Source organism: Oncorhynchus gorbuscha, linkage group LG01 (genome assembly GCF_021184085.1).
Source record: "Oncorhynchus gorbuscha isolate QuinsamMale2020 ecotype Even-year linkage group LG01, OgorEven_v1.0, whole genome shotgun sequence".
Classification (NCBI taxonomy): domain Eukaryota; kingdom Metazoa; phylum Chordata; class Actinopteri; order Salmoniformes; family Salmonidae; genus Oncorhynchus; species Oncorhynchus gorbuscha.
Genome location: NC_060173.1, coordinates 40,900,281 through 40,919,074, shown reverse-complemented (window position 1 = coordinate 40,919,074; position 18,794 = coordinate 40,900,281). Strand labels below are relative to the sequence as shown.

General features: G+C 42.3%; 2 protein-coding genes across 3 annotated transcripts in view; one reads left to right on the top strand and one right to left on the bottom strand.

Moving 5' to 3' along the window:
* Window positions 1–81: 81 nt before the first annotated feature.
* On the top strand, window positions 82–11,452 carry LOC124037623 (heat shock factor-binding protein 1-like). Of its 2 annotated transcripts, none has more exons than XM_046352520.1 (4): window positions 82–270; window positions 780–846; window positions 1,328–1,454; window positions 9,040–11,452. In XM_046352520.1, the coding sequence occupies exons 1-3, from the start codon at window positions 226–228 to the stop codon at window positions 1,450–1,452; spliced, it is 237 nt and encodes a 78-aa protein (XP_046208476.1). In that variant the 5' UTR covers window positions 82–225; the 3' UTR covers window positions 1,453–1,454; window positions 9,040–11,452. The 2 variants fall into 2 exon arrangements, with proteins under 2 accessions (XP_046208476.1, XP_046208467.1); XM_046352511.1 differs by lacking the exon at window positions 9,040–11,452 and adding an exon at window positions 2,001–2,140 and having other exon boundaries at window positions 83–270.
* The window catches only part of zgc:173742 (DNA topoisomerase I, mitochondrial), a 46,546-nt gene continuing 33,360 nt past the window's right edge, over window positions 5,609–18,794 (bottom strand). Inside the window, exons 12-20 of the mRNA XM_046352498.1 lie at window positions 18,218–18,362; window positions 13,017–13,160; window positions 12,677–12,862; window positions 10,360–10,428; window positions 7,552–7,666; window positions 6,613–6,740; window positions 6,387–6,484; window positions 6,146–6,295; window positions 5,609–5,975 (exon numbers count right to left, since the gene is read on the bottom strand). Of these exons, the coding sequence (XP_046208454.1) occupies window positions 5,873–5,975; window positions 6,146–6,295; window positions 6,387–6,484; window positions 6,613–6,740; window positions 7,552–7,666; window positions 10,360–10,428; window positions 12,677–12,862; window positions 13,017–13,160; window positions 18,218–18,362 (1,138 nt within the window). The 3' untranslated portion in view covers window positions 5,609–5,872. The remainder of the gene's footprint in view (window positions 5,976–6,145; window positions 6,296–6,386; window positions 6,485–6,612; window positions 6,741–7,551; window positions 7,667–10,359; window positions 10,429–12,676; window positions 12,863–13,016; window positions 13,161–18,217; window positions 18,363–18,794) is intronic.

The following is an 18,794-nucleotide window of genomic DNA, read 5'->3' as shown; positions in this document are numbered from 1 at the left end:
GTGGCCAGGTTATGAAGCTCTGCATACCAACAAAAAACCTCAATGTTCCACAATCCTCCATTCCGTCAGTTTCCTGCTTCAGTGTTCTCGCGAGACAACGTGTTTTGCATCTAGAGCTGCTGGTAGGGAAAGGGATCCTGAATTTATTTCAGCCAAAGCTATTTTTAGCTAGTTAGAGTTCAATGTACACTACTTCATAACACAAGTATCGTTCACAGGAAAAACATGTCAGAAACCGATCCAAAGTCAGTTCAGGACCTTACTAATGTGGTGAGTTTATTACAATGACAGTGTGGCTAGATAGCCAAATTAGATTGCTAACACCATTCAACCAGGCCTGGAATGGATATTTGTCAATGTGCATTAGCCAATGATTTCAATAGCCTGTAGCCAATACATTGGATCGTATGAAACATCTCGGGAGTAGTGAATCGAACTCTACAACGATCAGCAAAATAGCTCATCACCACCAATGGCTCCTACTGCTGTAGCTTCATCTCCCATGATCATTCTGCATAGCTTGCTAGCTAGTGTAAACAAACCGATTACAAAACGACCAATTTGTATGTGCTCTGAATCATGCTAAATAAAGTTCGACCAAATGATTCTGAATTGACACCAAACCAGCCTTGCAGTATAGGCTAATTTGCCTTTTGGACCATCTTCATAAATTGCATGCAAGAATGGTCACATTTGGTCATTGAATACCGGTAACTAGATATAACATCAGCCTGTTTTATGTTGATACTGCTCTCTAAACTGTGCCCTCATGTTGTTAGGTCCAGACGCTGCTGCAACAAATGCAGGACAAGTTCCAGACCATGTCTGACCAGATCATCGGGAGAAATATCCTTCCAGACTTCTTTCACTCAGAACTGTCAGTTCAGTTATGAGCAAAATGCACTGATCAGGAAAGGGACAGCAGCATCCCCCACATATTTAGGAAACTTGGTATGGGCCTAGATCTTTCAAATCACAAGTCCCATTTATAAAAAGGTGTGTCATACAGTCACACCCCCATTATATTGCCAAACAACTAACTGTCTTTACTCCCTTTTGATGTTGTTTTTTACATAGGCTAAGTCGTCAAATATATCTGGTAGCACTTTACATTACAGCACAGAATGAAATGGTAATAACATAGTATAGTAGTGCATAGGAGGAATACATTAGATATATGTCTTACCAGTTGTAGTCTGGGGAATATCTGTGGGTGGTCATCATTCATGTTATTATGGAGAGAAATTCCAGCCAGCACAACCCACTGGTCGGTGTTATCCAAAGGCCTATTATGGGCCGGCCCATTGTCTTCCTCAACCATGTTCACTCGATGAGATGAGCACCCGCATTGATGACCTGGAGAAGAACATTGCCGACCTCATGACCCAGGCGGGCGTGGAGGAGATAGAAGGGGTCAAAGAACCACAGATGAAAGAAGGGCAAGGGTCATGAAGGTAATTTGACAGCATCTTAATACATGTTTTCTATTTCTGTATGTTGCAATAAATTATCATTAGTACTCACCTTCTGGCACACATCGCTGTATCCAAGTCAATAGTAGTCCTGGAAAAATTAAGATTTTAGGTGAAAGAAAATATCTATAATTTAAGCTGTGTAAATATCCTGGCTGGCGAACATTGATATTTACCATTTAGAGAATGTCTTATGTATAGTATTTACATGCCTAAATTAAATTATAGTTTAGGCCTACCTTTTGATGCCACTACAATTTAAGTTGATCAAATGTGTAATTGATGGACAACTGTTTATTAGTTATAAGTCATTTCAAAATGAATTATTCAGAATCTCTGAACTTCCTTTGACTTGAAGTGATGGGAAGTGCTTCGTAGGTCTATAGGTAGATGATTGTAGTTAGGAACTGCAAAAAAATTGCTGTCATTTTACCAAATGAATTCCCGTCTGGAAAAGTTAATGCATCTCTCCCATACAGTAGATAAGTGTATGCTCAACCAACTAAAAAAAAACAGTGTCAATTACAGGTTGCCAAGTAACAAGATGTCAAGGATTTTCTCCAGGAGTAGCACACTTTTCCACTGTAACCATTCATTACTTTGATTTGGCGTGGTGTAAAGTTATTTTTTATATTGACTATTGCAATAAAAGTAACAGTTCTTATGTAGTGACTTGAAGATTTATTTGAAAATGTGTATTTCCCTCAAAACTTTTCAGCCCTATGAGTAATGGTTGATTGAAGTATACTGTAGAAGGCAAGCCAGTGATGAACAGCACTCTGTGCCAAGTAGAATGCATTCCAAATTCAACTGACTTTGGTTTGTATTAATAACTTTAATAGAGCAATCTTAAACCAGTCTCATTCTTAGGAAATAACTCAACATATTAGTTTCTTCTTTGCTTGTTTTAAAAAACAGCCTGAATGCCCTGAACCTATCTTATGGGGCTCTGAGAGACGTGCCTTCATGTGTGCATCAGGATAGTGTCCCATTAGAGCAGAGTTCCCTAACTGGTGCCCCATAGACCAAAATTTGGCCCCCCAAGTTAAATATCTTACTGTTGGAAATAAGACAAAAAAAACAGCAAATCAACTCCAACTGGAAATCTGTTCCAAAGTATTCCCACGCACAATATAGAGATGTGATCGTTTATAAATGTAACCAAATATTTTATCTGCAGGTCAATTTGCAGTCTACAATCTTTAAGTATGGTCAGGGGGCCAAGAACATCCGCTCAAGAATATAGACAGTGGGGCAAAAAAGTATTTATTCAGCCACCAATTGTGCAAGTTCTCCCACTTAAAAGATGAGGCCTGTAATTTTCATCATAGGTACACTTCAACTATGACAGACAAAATGAAGGGGGAATAAAAATCCAGAAAATCACATTGTATGATTTTTAATGATTTTATTTGCAAATTATGGTGGAAAATAAGTATTTGGTCACCTACAAACAAGCAAGATTTCTGGCTCTCACAGACCTGTAACTTCTTTAAGAGGCTCCTCTGTCCTCCGCTCGTTACCTGTATTAATGGCACCTGTTTGAACTTGTTATCAGTATAAAAGACACCTGTCCACAACCTCAAACAGTCACACTACAAACTCCACTATGGCCAAGATCAAAGAGCTGTCAAAGGACACCAGAAACAAAATTGTAGACCTGCACCAGGCTGGGAAGACTGAATCTGCAATAGGTAAGCAGCTTGGTTTGAAGAAATCAACTGGGAGCAATTATTAGGAAATGGAAGACATGCAAGACCACTGACAATCTCCCTCGATCTGGGGCTCCACGCAAGATCTCACTCCGTGGGGTCAAAATGATCACAAGAACGGTGAGCAAAAATCCCAGAACCACACGCGGGGACCTAGTGAATGACCTGCAGAGAGCTGGGACCAAAGTAACAAATCCTACCATCAGTAACACACTACGCCGCCAGGGACTCAAATCCTGCAGTGCCAGACGTGTTCCCCTGCTTAAGCCAGTACATGTCCAGGCCCGTCTGAAGTTTGCTAGAGAGCATTTGGATGATCCAGAAGAAGATTGGGAGAATGTCATATGGTCAGATGAAACCAAAATAGAACTTGTCGTGTTTGGAGGACAAATAATGCTGAGTTGCATCCAAAGAACACCATACCTACTGTGAAGCATGGGGGTGGAAACATCATGCTTTGGGGCTGTTTTTCTGCAAAGGGACCAGGACGACTGATCCGTGTAAAGGAAAGAATGAATGGGGCCATGTATCAGGAGATTTAGAGTTAAAACCTCCTTCCATCAGCAAGGGCATTGAAGATGAAACGTGGCTGGGTCTTTCAGCATGACAATGATCCCAAACACACCACCCGGGGCAACGAAGGAGTGGCTTCGTAAGAAGCATTTCAAGGTCCTGGAGTGGCCTAGCCAGTCTCCAGATCTCAACCCCATAGAAAATATTTGGAGGGAGTTGAAAGTCTGTGTTGCCCAGCAACAGCCCCAAAATATCACTGCTCTAGAGATCTGCATGGAGGAATGGGCCAAAATACCAGCAACAGTGTGTGAAAACCATGTGAAGACTAACAAGAAAATGTTTGACCTCTGTCATTGCCAACAAAGGGTATATAACAAAGTATTGAGATAAGCTTTTGTCAATGACCAAATACTTATTTTCCACCATAATTTGCAAATAAATTCATTAAAAAGTCCTACAAATGTGATTTTCTGGATTTTTTTTCTCATTTTGTCTGTCATAGTTGAAGTGTACCTATGATAAATTACAGGCCTCTCATCTTTTTAAGTGGGAGAACTTGCACAATTGGTGGCTGACTAAATACTTTTTTGCCCCACTGTGTGTGTGTGTGTGTATATATATATTTTTAAACGGCCCACGGCTAAATCTACACTGAACAAAAATATAAAAGCCACATTTAGTGTTTTGTTTCATGAGCTGAAACAAAAGATACAGAAATGTTCCATATGCACAAAAAACTTATTTCTCTCAAATTCTGAGCACAAATTTAGTTACATCCCTGTTCGTGAGCATTTCTCCTTTGCCAAGGTAACCATCCACCTGACAGGTGTGGCATATCAAGAAGCTGATTAAACAGCATCTTCATTACACAGGTGCATCTTGTGCTGGGTACAATAAATGGCCTCTAGAATGTGCAGTTTTGTCACTACACAATGCCACAGATGTCTCAAATTGGGTTATGGTATGAACAGGAATACACTACAGACAGCGAACAATTGCATTTTATCCATGGCAATTTGAATGCGCAGAGATACCATGACGAAATCCTGAGGCTTATTGTCGTGCCATTTATCCGTCACCATCACCTCATGTTTCAGCATGATGATGCATGGCTCCATGTAACAAAGATCTATACACAATTCCTGGAAGCTGAAAATGTCCCAGTTCCTACATACTCACCAGAAATGTCACCCATAGATCCTGTTTGGGATGCTCTGGATCAACGTGTACGACAGCGTGTTCCAGTTTCTGAAGGAGATGTGTCGTGCTCCATGAGGCATTTAAAAAAAAAAGTATCTGTATTCCGTCATGTGAAATCCATAGATTAGGGCCTAATGAAGTTTTCAATTTACTGATTTCCTTATATGACCTGTAACTCAGTAAAATCTTTGAAATTGTTGCATTTAAATTTTTGTTCAGTATAGTTGCTGATCCCTGCACTAGAGGTCATCTTGACTAAACAACAATCAGACCCTTACACTTTCAATTCCTGACTCTTTATATTGCACACCAAGTCACACCTGACATCACTCCATCCACATGGCCAGCTCTATGACTGGTGACATCACTCCATCCACATGGCCAGCTCTATGACTGGTGACATCACTCCATCCACATGGCCAGCTCTATGACTGGTGACATCACTCCATCCACATGGCCAGCTCTATGACTGGTGACATCACTCCATCCACATGGCCAGCTCTATGACTGGTGATATCACTCCATCCACATGGCCAGCTCTATGACTGGTGATATCACTCCATCCACATGGCCAGCTCTATGACTGGTGATATCACTCCATCCACATGGCCAGCTCTATGACTGGTGATATCATCCATTCATGATGATCTTCGGTGAGACATGCTAAAGGCAGAGGAGATGACATGCAAAAAAACGCAGAAGAGGCTTTGCCATTCTTTTCTTAAGAAACTTTATTAAATGTTTATAAAAGGAAATGTTATCCGTATAAGATCATCTTGGTTTACCATTAACAATAGTAAACTTTTTTTTAAAGTGCCAACAGCAATACAACAATTAAACTTGGAAAAAACTTGCTGTGAAGTAGAGTGAAAAATTCAAGGATTCTGTAGTTCAACACATGGGCAGTTAAAACCAGAGGATAAAACCTGCCTCCTAGTCTTTACATTTAGGTAGAACTAAAGGGTGGAGGCTGACTTAGAATATAAAATCTGCCCCGGTCATGTCAACAGCCCAGGCAAACTTATCCCTCTGAGATTTATTATAAATTTTGTCCAGGGGCACCTCCATGTTCTTACACCTATGGTGAGGGCAAAACGTATAAGAAAATAATGCACAACATTAATAACTGGATAATAATGTATGTTGCAAATTCATGTGAATACATCATTTAGGTGTCAGATGCACATACATATTTCAGACCTGTGTGTGTGTGTTTGTGTGTGTGTGTATGTGTGTGTGCACCCTCACCAGGCCACGGTAATGCGTGGATCCAGGTAGTTGAGTTTAGAGGTGCCCAGTGCGATCTGCTTGTTCTCCTCTCGGTTTGTGGCCTGAACCTCCATCTTCATAAGCTGTTCCTCACAGCGCTGCACAGCCTTCTTCTTACGCTCCACCACCCTGAACACACACAGGAGTTCAGTCTGAATATTGTCTGCCCTGTTGAGCAATAATATTCCCTGTCTGTTTGCTGCCAGTAAGGACAACTCACGCCTGCAGCTTGCCGTCTGAACTATGAGCTTTGACCTCCTTCTTAGCCAGCTTCAGCTCACTCTTGGCCAGGGCCAACTGCTCCCTCCTGCCATCAATCTGGAAGTGTTGTATGAAGAGGGAGGGCAGACTGAAGTAAACATTGAGCTAAAATAGGATACGACAACATCACCATCATATCACCCCTCGGTTTATCTATGTATCAAGTATCTGTAGATCCCCCTCACCTTGGACTGGAGGTTGGCCATAGACTGATCAAAGGTCTTTGGCGGCACCCGCTGGTGGTTACACAGAACTGCAACAGCTCGGTTGGCCCTGTTGTAGGAGAGCAGCTTCTCTGCCGGGTTGTCGGTCACTGTGTAGCAACAGGGGAACAAAGGACTATGAATGTTGGTGGTGAGTGGAGTTAATACCTTAGCTCATTGGAAATACATAAGCTCACTGGTCATTACAAGTGGATGGCATAATTAATTCAAGCAATATATACAGAGCAGGAGGCAGGAAGCCCTCTTGTCCATGGTTGGTCTATCAAACTTTTAATGTACAGAGGGGGTGAGCGAATGTTTGATTACCAGACCACCAGGAAGCACTCCATTTCCTTTCTGTACCTCCAGAGACCCTCCCCCTGACCAATGTACTCTTCCCCAACACAGATCTTTCTCACTTGCACCTGCTTGCCTTTGAACACATGCACATGTCTAATTTAATTAGGAGGTTGCTACCCACACTGAACAGATTTAATCTCAGTAGCCATCCAGAGAGAAACATCCCACCATGAGAGGGGAAAGAGGGGAGGGAGGGGGATACTGGGCCCCAGCAAAACATAGGGACTAACAATGTAATAACTAAGCACGCTGAGAGAATCTCAGCCAACATACTGCTCGCAGGGACACTAACACTGAGTGAACACAGAACCTGCTGGGACTGAGATACACAACAGTGTTCTAAAGGAATGAATCACTGCTGAAATTAACAGGCAGGGCATGAGATGCAGCTCCATAGCGGGGTCTTACAGGAGTTTTAAACACAGCCATTGCATTCACAGACATTTGAACAGGTTGATTGACATGCCTGGTAAACAAATGCTAGAAAAATAAATAAATAAATATTCAGGTGCACCTGTAAGGATGGCATGTAAATGTATGTGTGGTGTTTGGGGGACATACCGTTGGACAGCTGTTGGAGCTGCTCCTGCAGGGTGATGGAGGCGTTGAAAGTCCTGAATACCTTAGCAGTCAGACCAGGCAGCAGAGATGACAGGTGCTTATTCAACAAGCACGTCTGGAGGGAGGAGACACACATACGCAAGAATCGAGGATTGGATTGAGACAGGTGTGAAAAAGTATGTCCAGAAACACTAGATGGCAGTATAGTCCTGATGTTTGAACTCAGTCTTTCATAAAAGGCCCAGTAGTCAAAAACATCATTTGCCTGTTTTATATATTTTCTCTCACCGAGGTTGGTATAATACCATGCAATTGTGAAATTTATGATAATGCCCTTTTAGTGTCACAACTATGAATAGACAGGCTGAAATTTCAGTGGTATGGCGTTTAATGAGTTAATAGACCAATAAGAAAGAGGGTTCCAAACCTCTGCCAATAACCGCTAGTTTTCAGTTTTCCACTCCGACAGTCCCTGTCCAATTCTTGCTTGAAAGATTGCTATTTTCTAAGATGTTTCTTTTTTACCATTTTAATTGAAAACAATCACATAAAAGGTACTGAATTGTTACCCTGAAATTATTTGATATCGGTTTTTTTATTTTAAAAAATCTGCATTGGACCTTTAACAAAAAAGCAAGAAAATGAAAAATACTGTCTCTGTATTATCATCATTCAGAATAAGGAGTAGATTAAAAATATTACTTTCCTCTGACTTAAATAGTTGGATCTGCCTAAAAGACAAGAATTACATTTCCATTAACTGCACCACCACACAGTAAGGCTCTCCTCACCAATAACAGGGTGGCAAGTAGCCTAGCGGTTAAGAGCGTTGGGCCAGTAACCGAAAGGTCGCTTGTTCGAATCATTGAAAAAAAGCGTTGAGCAAGGCACTTGACCCCAATTGCTCCTGTAAGTTGCTCTTGATAGACACTTCTGGTAAACAAAAAAATATATAAATAACAAAATATGCATTGGAGGCTAAGAGCAGAGGTCTACAGCTGTAATGACACCCAGTACACAAAATCACATGGGCGTCACATGGGTGTGTGTATAGATGATGAATTAACTAAAGCAATCCCAGTGAGATCCTGGAGCACGACAGTGTTGTGGAGTAAGGGTGATGCTGGTATAATGAAAATCTCAAACCACAGACAGACCTGGGTCACTCAGGACACACCCATCCCTCCCTTCCCCTCATACAGGGAGGCTGCTGGGTAGAACAACCTTCATACCCCTCCACCCATTCCTCACCCACTGGGGGAGCCCAAAACCCAGGATGTCAACACACATCTGTATTCTTAATTAGTCCTTAATTGTCTTCCTGCCCTTGCAGAGACTTATAATGCAACTGGCTGTGAATATGGGGGTCAAATGTTGTCCTGTACATGCTGGTGTCATTACAGTGGTTAAGTGTTACACTAACAGCAGGAGCTTCTCTCTTACCTGTTCTCACACTGCGTTTGTGTGTGTGTGTGTGTGTGTACACAGACAGGTGTGATCTGCTATCTGTGAGCATCCAGGTGTGTAGTGATATGGACCCCTGCCAGAAGTCTTGACAGAGGCGATGGCTGGAGGTGAGACGGTATCAGACCACATCCATCTGGCCTTCACTGATACCATGGCTCTGGACTGCAGAGATACCTCAGCCTAGCCTTGTGGTCAGCTACTGTCTGGTTGTGTTATGTTCTCCCTGAACCTGCTCTGACTGCCAGAGATAAAGGGTCAAGAATGCCGTGGAGAAGGTATGGACAGCAGGACAGGTACATCACAAGGGTTTGAGAAGCTGCTGATGGTGGGATGCTAACATATAAACTCCATATTACACACTCCTAGTGCTCAGCCTGAATAGATTGACGTTTTAGTCATTTAACAGACACTCTTATCCAGAGTGACTTGCAGTAGTGAGCAAAACATTTGTGTTAATTTTCCCCATAGTTTTTCAATACCGGTCCCCCGTAGGAATTGATCCCACAACCGTGGCAGGGCAAGTGACATGCTCTACCAACTCAGCCACGCGGGAGGTAGAAGTTTGAACCGACCACTCACTCCGGTAGCAGCATTGAGTCAGACATGTACTGTACTACCCACTGCGGTTCCTTTATATAGGCTACTGTACATGCACACTGACAGTCACACAAACTCAGACCTTTTTACTGTCTGTAGCAGGTGGATAAACAGGTCTCAAGCCTGGCCCAGCTAAACGTGGTGGAAGGAAGGCAGTTATTAGAGCCTGTACCAATTTCTTCCGTGGCTGGTGCTTACATCATCTCCCACCCGCTCACCTGGCCTTTTAAAAAGTGTCAATCAGCTCGGCTCAGAGCAGCGATTAACATTTCACCCTCCAACATGCCCCTCCATTTCCTGATGCCATAGGTCACAAAGGAGGCCCCCCGCCCGCCTCTCAGGAGCAAATCACAACCATGTCATTTCACACCAATCATAGCAATAACCTTGGCCACCGGGCAAGACCTGCTCCACTGCCTGGCGACGATGCCTTCCTTCTGCCGAAAGGAGAGGTGAAAGGACAGAGGATTTATATATAATCCACCCACCCAATATTGGCCTCTTTGCCTTCCTGCTCTCCCTTTAAGGCACCGGAGAGGCTGGGAGTAGACAGAGGCTACAGGCAAACACACAGCGAGATGGAGAGGGTTCTCTGAGGCTAAATTCACACTTGCGGCTGTTATGGTCACTCACTGGGCTTCATCATATCGTCAGGCTACAGCTGTCCACAGCAACATGCTGTGAGGGATGTTTTCTTTTTTACATGTTGAGATAAACAAGCCAGACTGGTTCTGTGCGACTCACGTTGAGGCGATCAAACAGGTCGTCTCCAGGCTCCTTGTTCTTCATGAAGAGTGTGAGGTTCTTGAACACCTGGATAAACAAAACAAGGACAAGACAAAGAGACTGGTTTTACATCCCACCCTGTAAACAAAACAAGGACAAGACAAAGAGACTGGTTTTACATCCCACCCTGTCGGTCCTAGACCTCCAGACCAGAAACCGCTGCTCACAGCTAGTCTACACACTGATCATGATAGGAGAGCCCAGGGCTGTCTACCCCATTCTTCCAGCTCACAGGGGAGAGAGGAAAAATGATCCACTCAATTATATTTGACATTTCCAAGAAGTCCTGTTTTCCTCCTGCTCTAAATAAACCAGCTAAAATATGCAAGGAACTAATTAATGGTAGCAGATGTGTTGCTTTTCAAAACAGACTGATTTGAATGACAATTTATTCTTGTGCCAGAACTAAATTAATAGGGAAATAAGAGCCTGTGATGAACGGATGGACGCGTGAGGATTTCGAAAGATTTATTCCAGACTCAGTGTCTGGAGTGGAGCAACAGAGACAACGGCTGATTGATCAACCAATGTGTCGGTGTCATCAGGATGGACCTGAAAACATGGCAACAATCTGCACTCATCACAGGCTGTTTATGTATGAACAGATGTCTACGACACAGCTATGTTTGATAGGAGAATGCAGCAGTATGGTGGTTCAACATTCTAAATTCTGTTGAGATGATAAGCAAAGTGACCGGACACAGAATGCAGATGCTGGCAAGTGAAGCTTGGTAAACAGATAATGAATGATTGTGATGATCTGGCTATCCAACACTTTGCATTGCAATTCATCATCCTCTCCCATGGAGCTGGAATGAGAATTCCTTCCATCTAATCTGAAATTAACCAGCTATCTATCCCCTTCCCTCGGAATAAACATGCTAAAATATTCAGAACACTCATTAACTTTACCTGATGTGTTGCTTTTAAATATACTCTCATTTGAATAATTACACGTTCTGCCAAAAAAAATAACTGTCTGTCAGGTGCAACATTTCCTATTCGATCTTGGAGATAGCATGGTGGAATCATGGCTGAATCATACTGGAGCTGAATCCTGACACTCACCAGCTAATGTTGTTTAGCCTCATTTCCACCTGACAGGCAGCTGCTTGGCAGAACACAGAACGGGACCAGGCGAAAATTGAAAAATACATTTCTCTATTCTGTTTTTTTTGGTGTCAGAATTGCTTTGATGGATTTAAAGTAACATAACTATCCTTTTAAAATCTCACCTTTTAAAAACTCATTCTGTTAACTCGTACACAAATAATGTGGACTTGGCCTATATTCATGTGGCCAAAGCATGCATTGAGATTTTTTTATATTTTTTAAACACACCTCAAACTTGCATCTCAAACAGACCTTTCCCAAAATGCTTGCTATTTCCTCGTGTAACGTTATGTTTTTTGTCCGAGATGGCTCTTTGGCTGAGCTGTTTACTTGTATTAATGACATTTCATTTATGACCGGTATACACCCACACCATTCTATTTTTGGGGTATGCCCACACCATTGAAACACAGAAAAGATGCTTTTTAACATACCTAATTTCCATTCTTTGGAAGGAAAACTAGTTCACTCATATTGTAATTAAAGATGCAATCTGCAGTAGCAGGAAACGGGGCCACTGGTCGCTGCACCACCGTTGTTTTTGCTTCTAAGCTGACCATAGCGCAGCATGGGAAAAATGATACAAAATAGCATCAAATATTGTGCTCTATCAAATGTGCCTTCATGTCCGAGGGGGGAAAAAACAGTGTTCGCTGTTTGCAATAACTTTGTTGATGTAATATCGCCACCGGATATGGCTATTTCACCATTAAGGATTCCAGCTTTAATGATAGGTCATATTTTATAGAAATTATGGACGGTTTCTTTAATATTAGGGCATGATGGGAAAAGCAGTTAAAAGTTTGAGTCGACAAGTTTTGGGATACATTTTTTCATCAATACTTTATCTTGAACACATAAAGCAGTCTTTTGGGTTTTAGTGTTGGCATATTCCTCAATTTAAAAGCTCTCCCCAGGGTGCTCTACAGTCCTCCACACCAGGGCACCTACTCTGACTGCCTGGCCAAAAGTAGTACATAGGGTAAGTAATAAGTAGTACATTAGGGTGGAATTTCAGACATCCCTTGTTAGTAGTACTGAGGCTGCTGGCTCCTTACCCTCTTGGTGACGGGAACCTTGTTAGTAGTACTGAGGCTGCTGGCTCCTTACCCTCTTGGTGACAGGGACCTTGTTAGTAGTACTGAGGCTGCTGGCTCCTTACCCTCTTGGTGACGGGGACCTTGTTGTAGTAGCGGATACAGTCTTTACCCAGGAAGTCAAATTCCACCACACACTCCTTGTCCTCCAGCAGGTCGTGGAGGGTGATGTGCTCCACCCTCAGGGAGCAGCAGCCCACCGTGTCCGCCGTCTCGCCCTCCTCCTTCTCGTTACCCGCTCTCAGGGCCAGCTGGAGGAAACTACCAGAGTTAGCATACACAGGGGATATGGTCTGGCAGAATGGGGTGACTGACTAAAGAACTGGAGTATTTAGATTTTCCCTTGGCTGTGGTTTAATACCCATCAACCTGTGTATGGCAGAGGAGGGTCACAGAGAGACAGACCTTATCTATGAAGTAAAGGGCCACAGCTCTCTGGCGGGTCTCCATCTGTTTGGACTTGATGTCCTGCTGGTACTGCTGGCGGATCCCATTCACACAGCTTTTCAACCGGCGGGCCACCTCATACTTCTCCCAGTCCTTCTCACCCTGGGGAACCACAACACTGAGCCTTAGGAACACTATGGTCACATCTTCTTTACATGGTCTCTCCACATGGGTTTTATTACATGGTAAGGTGAAGCCTCCAGGCAGTGCCTTCTCATTCCATTCAAAAACCTTGCACTTGCTACAACCGAGGGCCAACACTCAATCATAGCCCTTTTAGTATTTCATGAGATTGTGGCTAAAACAATGTATTCATAGTCATGTGTCTAGTAATCCTATTCTTCCATGTGTCTAACCTGTTAAATGTCTAATGGAGAGAGCCAGTCAGAAATGGTGACATTGTTTTTGCGTAGTAGTGTAGAGCTAGCCAGAGGCCATTTAATTAGCTAGCCCCACACAACCTGACTCCCATCTCGCTGTTGCTACCACCGCAACGTCATGGCGACAAATTGTGGAGTAACTTAACCTTCGAAATAAAGAACTGGGAGATACGAAGAGGGAGGAAGTATGTGGAAGGAGGAAGGGAAGAGAGGAGATGGTGATCTGAGAGGACAAAGAGGCTCAGCTCAGGAACTAGCCATGTTGATATTCCATTCCGATTTGATTGTGAGGGAATGAGAGGTAGTGAACAGTGAAAGAGAGAAGAATCATAGACCCTAGTACTAGTTTATTTCCCTCTGTGTATTGGCAGAATGTCATGAAATGGAATCCTTCAGAAATGCAGTAGAGGAAGAGATTTGTGGGAGTTGTATGGGTAGGATAGTGATGGAGAAGAGGGGACTGTTCATTTTAAGCCTCTGAGTAACCTTGTTAATCTCTGAAAGACTCCAGGGAGATTGAGCAGAGCAGACAATCACCACAGTGGAGATGAAAGGTTGGATACAGAGTGGGTTTACATGTCCTGTAAACATCATGGTTAAAGACCAGTTCATCTCTATCTCTCAGCAGCAGCACCCGCTTTACCCAACAAATCTCAATGCATACTTCTCTCACTAAGCAGTGGTGGAGAGATGGCGATTTGAATCACAGGCACACACCACACACACACACACACACACACACACACACACCTCTGATCCATATACACCACTTAACACAACAAAGGTGACAAATTGCACTGAATCCCGACATGTTCCTCTCAAGCAACACAAAAGAAAATGGCTTCTAAACATGTGCTCCCCACAGACCTCTCCTTAAAAATCATAACAATTGTTCACAATAGACAAAGCTTCCGAAGTTCACAGTGTGACTTCTAGGCCCATTCAACTATTCAAAAGCACAAATCACACCCTCAACTTAAACTCAAAAGGTTTGCTCTATTCAATATGCCTTGGTAAAATACAGTACAACATACACCCAACTGCTCTATGACAAAAGAAAAACATTTCAACAGCTGCAGAACCTAATCATAATGGCCATGCAGTTTTCAAACAGAATCTATGTAAATAATTGAAGCAATTTCGAGATCAAATTGAGTCATTTTCCTAACTGTACGAAGCAAGCAAATGCACTCTATGGCAATCTGTGCGCGCTTGAATGAATGGAAGGTCATCAACTATATATCTTATAAAACATTGTTCAGGACAATTGGAAAGACTAACAACTAGCCTTGGGTTTCTGATACATGTTTTGCTGTATGTTTTACCCATGAAAATGCCACAAGGCTACCACTTTGTGGCATTGGAGACATTGTAGGCCATTGCAATAAAATTACTTGTGCTTTCTTAGAGGTTCCGATAAACTAAATTGATTGAAATATCTGTTCGATTCTTACAAATGCACACACAATGGTAGCCTGTTCTCCATTCAGATGGCTCATTCTTAAACGGCAACCATGAACATTCTGCTCACAAGTTGAAGAATTTGGTAGCGCCGAAGACAAAGACATACAAAACACGTACACCTCTCGTACGCAGACACCTACAGAACCTTCAGAAAGTATTCACATCGACATGTTATGTTACAGACGGAATTTTAAATAGATTAAATTGAGATTGTGTGTGTGTGTGTGTGTGTGTGTGTGTGTGTGTGTGTGTGTGTGTGTGTGTGTGTGTAGGCCAGTGATGACAATTTGTCAGTGGAATGTTTAGACATTTCTACAAATTGATAAAAATTGAAAAGCTGAAATGTCAAGTATGTCAACCCTTTTGTTATGGCAAGCCTAAATAGGCTCGGGAGTAAAAGTCTGATTAGCAAGTCACATAAATTGCATGGAATCACTGTGTTCTAAAATAGTGTTAACATGATTTTTGTATATGGACTACCTCATCTCTGTACCCCACACATACAGGTAATTGTAAGGTCCCTCAGTCAAGCAGTGAATTTCAAACACAGATTCAACCCCAGATCAGCGAGGTTATATATATATATATATATATATATATATATATATATATATATATATATATATATATATGCCATTTAGCAGACGCTTTTATCCACAGCGACTTACAGTCATGTGTGCATACATTCTACGTATGGGTGGTCCCGGGAATCTAACCCACTACCCTGGCGTTACAAGCGCCATGCTCTACCAACTGAGCTACAGAAGGACCACAATGCCAATGCCTCTCAAAGACAGGCACCAATTGGTGGATACATTATATATATTTTAAAGCAGGCAATGAATATCCCTTTGAGCATGGTGAAGATATTAATTTCACCTTGGGTGGTGTATCAACACATGCAGTCACTACAACGATACAGGCGACTTTCCTAACTCAGTTGCCGGAGAGGAAGGAAACCTAAGGAATTTCACCATGAGGCAATTGGTGACTTTAAAATAGTTTTTTTCGTATCACAGCCATTAAACTCTGAGGAATGAATCAACATTGTGGTTACTCCCCAATACTAACCTAAATGACAGTGAAAATGAAGCCAGTAAAGCAAAAAATATTCTAAAACATTAAGGCTGGGAGGTATCCAGATTCTCATATCGTCATACCGTTTCTGTACCATACCAGGGTATTACCGGAAAAGCACACAAGGGGCGCTAATTAAATGTTTTAAAGGAGGGGAAAGAGATGCATTCAGTTCTCTTCCGCATTTAACACAACCCCTCTGAATCAGAGGTTACCATAATCGGCGCCCAGGGAACACTGGGTTAACTGCCTTGCTCAGGGGCAGAACGACAGATTTTTACCTGGTCAGCTCTTGGGATTCGATCCCAACACTCTAACCACTAGGCTATCTGCCGCCCCTTGAATGTCTCTAGTCTGGGTAACAGTCTTTTTAACTAACATTCCACTAAAGGACACCAATAATAAGAAGACTTGCTTGGGCCAAGAAACACGAGCAATGGACATTAGACCGGTGGAAATCGGTCCTTTGGTCTGATGAGTCAAAATTTGAGATGTTTGGTTCCAACCGCTGTGTCTTTGTGAGAAACAGGGTAGCGAAATGGAAAATCTCATATGTGGTTACCGCCGTGAAGCATGGAGGTGGTGGTGTAATGTGGGGATGCTTTGCTGGTGACACAGTGAGTGATTTATTTGGAATTCAAGCCACACTTAACCAGCATGGCTACCACAGCATTCTGCAGCGATACACCATCCCATCTGGTTTGCGTTTAGTTGGACTATCATTTGATTTTCAACAGGACAATGACCCAAAATACCTCCAGGCTGTGTAAGGGCTATTCGACAAAGGAGAGTGGTGGACGCTGCATCAGATAACCTGGCCTCCACAATCACCCGACCTCAAACCAATTGAGATGGTTTGGAATGAGTTGGGCTGCAGAATGAAGGAAAAGCAGCCAACAAGTGCTCAGCATATGTGGGAACTCCTTCAAGACTGTTGGAAAAGCATTCCTCGTGAAGCTGATTGAGAGAATGCCAATAGTATGCAAAGCTGTCATCAAGGCAAAGGGTGGCTTTTTTGAAAATATGAAAAAAAATTGGTTACTACATGATTGTAGTGTTTTTCCATAGTTGATGTCATCACTGTTATTCTACAATGTTAAAAATAGTAAAAATTAAGAAAAACCCTTGAATGAGTAGGTGACTGGTACTGTAGTTTTACTTAACTTATAAGCAGTGGCGTAGCACCCTACGGAGCCCCTGCGAAGCAGTATTGAAAATCACAGTCTGTATTTTGAAATACCCCGGTAATATTGCCCAAGCCTACAAAAGATGCATCGTGTTTGCAACAAGGCATTAAATGAATTCAGCAATTCCCTTTTTGTCCTGAATACAAAGTGTTGTATTTGATATGCCCCAAACGTATTACAGAGTTCCACTGTCCATATATTCAAGCATAGTGGTGGCTGCGTCATGTTATGGGTATGCTTATAATCGTTAAGGACTGGGGAGTTTCAGGAAAAAAGAAAAGGAACTAAGCACCGCCAAAATCTTAAGAGGAAAACCTGGTTCAGTCTGTTTTCCACCAGACACTGGGAGATTAATTCACCTTTCAGAACAATAACCTGAAACACAAGGCCAAATCGACACGAGTTGCTTACCAAGAAAACAGTGAATGTTCCCGAGTGGCCAAATTATAGTTTGACTTAAATCTACTTGACAATCTATGGCAAGATTTAAATGGTTGTTTAGCAATGATCAACAACCAATTTGACAGAGCTTGAAGAATTTTGAAAATAATAATAAAGGGCAAATTTTTCACAATCCAGGTGTGGAAAGCTCTTTGAGACTTACCCAAAAAGATTGACAGTTATTATAGCTGTCAAAGGTGACCCATGGGTGTGAATATGTATTTAAATGAAATATTTCAGCATTTAATTTTCAAACATGTTTTCACTGCCATTATGGGGTATTGTGTGTAGATGGGTGAGTAAAACTAAGTCAATCCATTTTGAATTCAGGCTGTAACACATCAAAAAGGGGTATGAATACTTTAAGGCACTGTATATGGGAATGGTTACTTTGCAGACAATTGTTGTCCGCAGTTACTGCACCACCCTGACTACCTATGTTCCGCAAATTCAAATCTGGACATCGAAACCATTTGCACTGCTTTTTCCCCCCATTCAAGACTTATTTAGATCTGGGATACCAGTTGGGTGCAATGAATTATCAGATAGAAAAGAAAAATCAGGAGGCTCCGGAGCTCATAGGGTAATTTTTGAAAAATATGCCTCATACCTTGAGTTTGGAGCTGGGGTTGAGCATAACATACTTGCAGGAGCCCTGAACATTCTCAGTCCAGCTGGCTAGCCAGGTCACTGTGTTGTCATGGCGAACCTCCTTCCAGTGGTGACCAGCAGGGGGCTCTGGGATACAAGACTTTCTAAAGGGGGTGGAGAGGTCAAGGGTCAGATACTGTAGGCATGAGAGACAGCATTACACAGGGTACAATATATATACATATTTTTTTATATATATTTTTTAAACCTTTATTTAACCAGGCAAGTCAGTTAAGAACATATTCTTATTTTCAATGACGGCCTGGGAACAGTGGGTTAACTGCCTGTTCAGGGGCAGAACGTCAGATTTGTACCTTGTCAGCTCGGGGGTTTGAACTCGCAACCTTCCGGTTACTAGTCCAACGCTCTAACCACTAGGCTACGCTGCCTATACATACATATATATACATACACATATACATATATATATACATACACATATACGTATGTAACGCCAGGGTAGTGGGTTCGATTCCTGGGATCACCCATACGTAGAATGTATGCACACATGACTGTAAGTCGCTTTGGATAAAAGC

Excerpts from the sequence above, each read along its gene's own strand:
- LOC124037623 (XM_046352520.1), top strand. The coding sequence starts at position 226 with ATGTCAGAAACCGATCCAAAGTCAGTTCAGGACCTTACTAATGTG. Across the intron at positions 271-779 it reads TTCAGGACCTTACTAATGTG|GTCCAGACGCTGCTGCAACA; the intron begins GTGAGTTTATTA and ends TCATGTTGTTAG. Across the intron at positions 847-1,327 it reads TGACCAGATCATCGGGAGAA|TCGATGAGATGAGCACCCGC; the intron begins ATATCCTTCCAG and ends AACCATGTTCAC.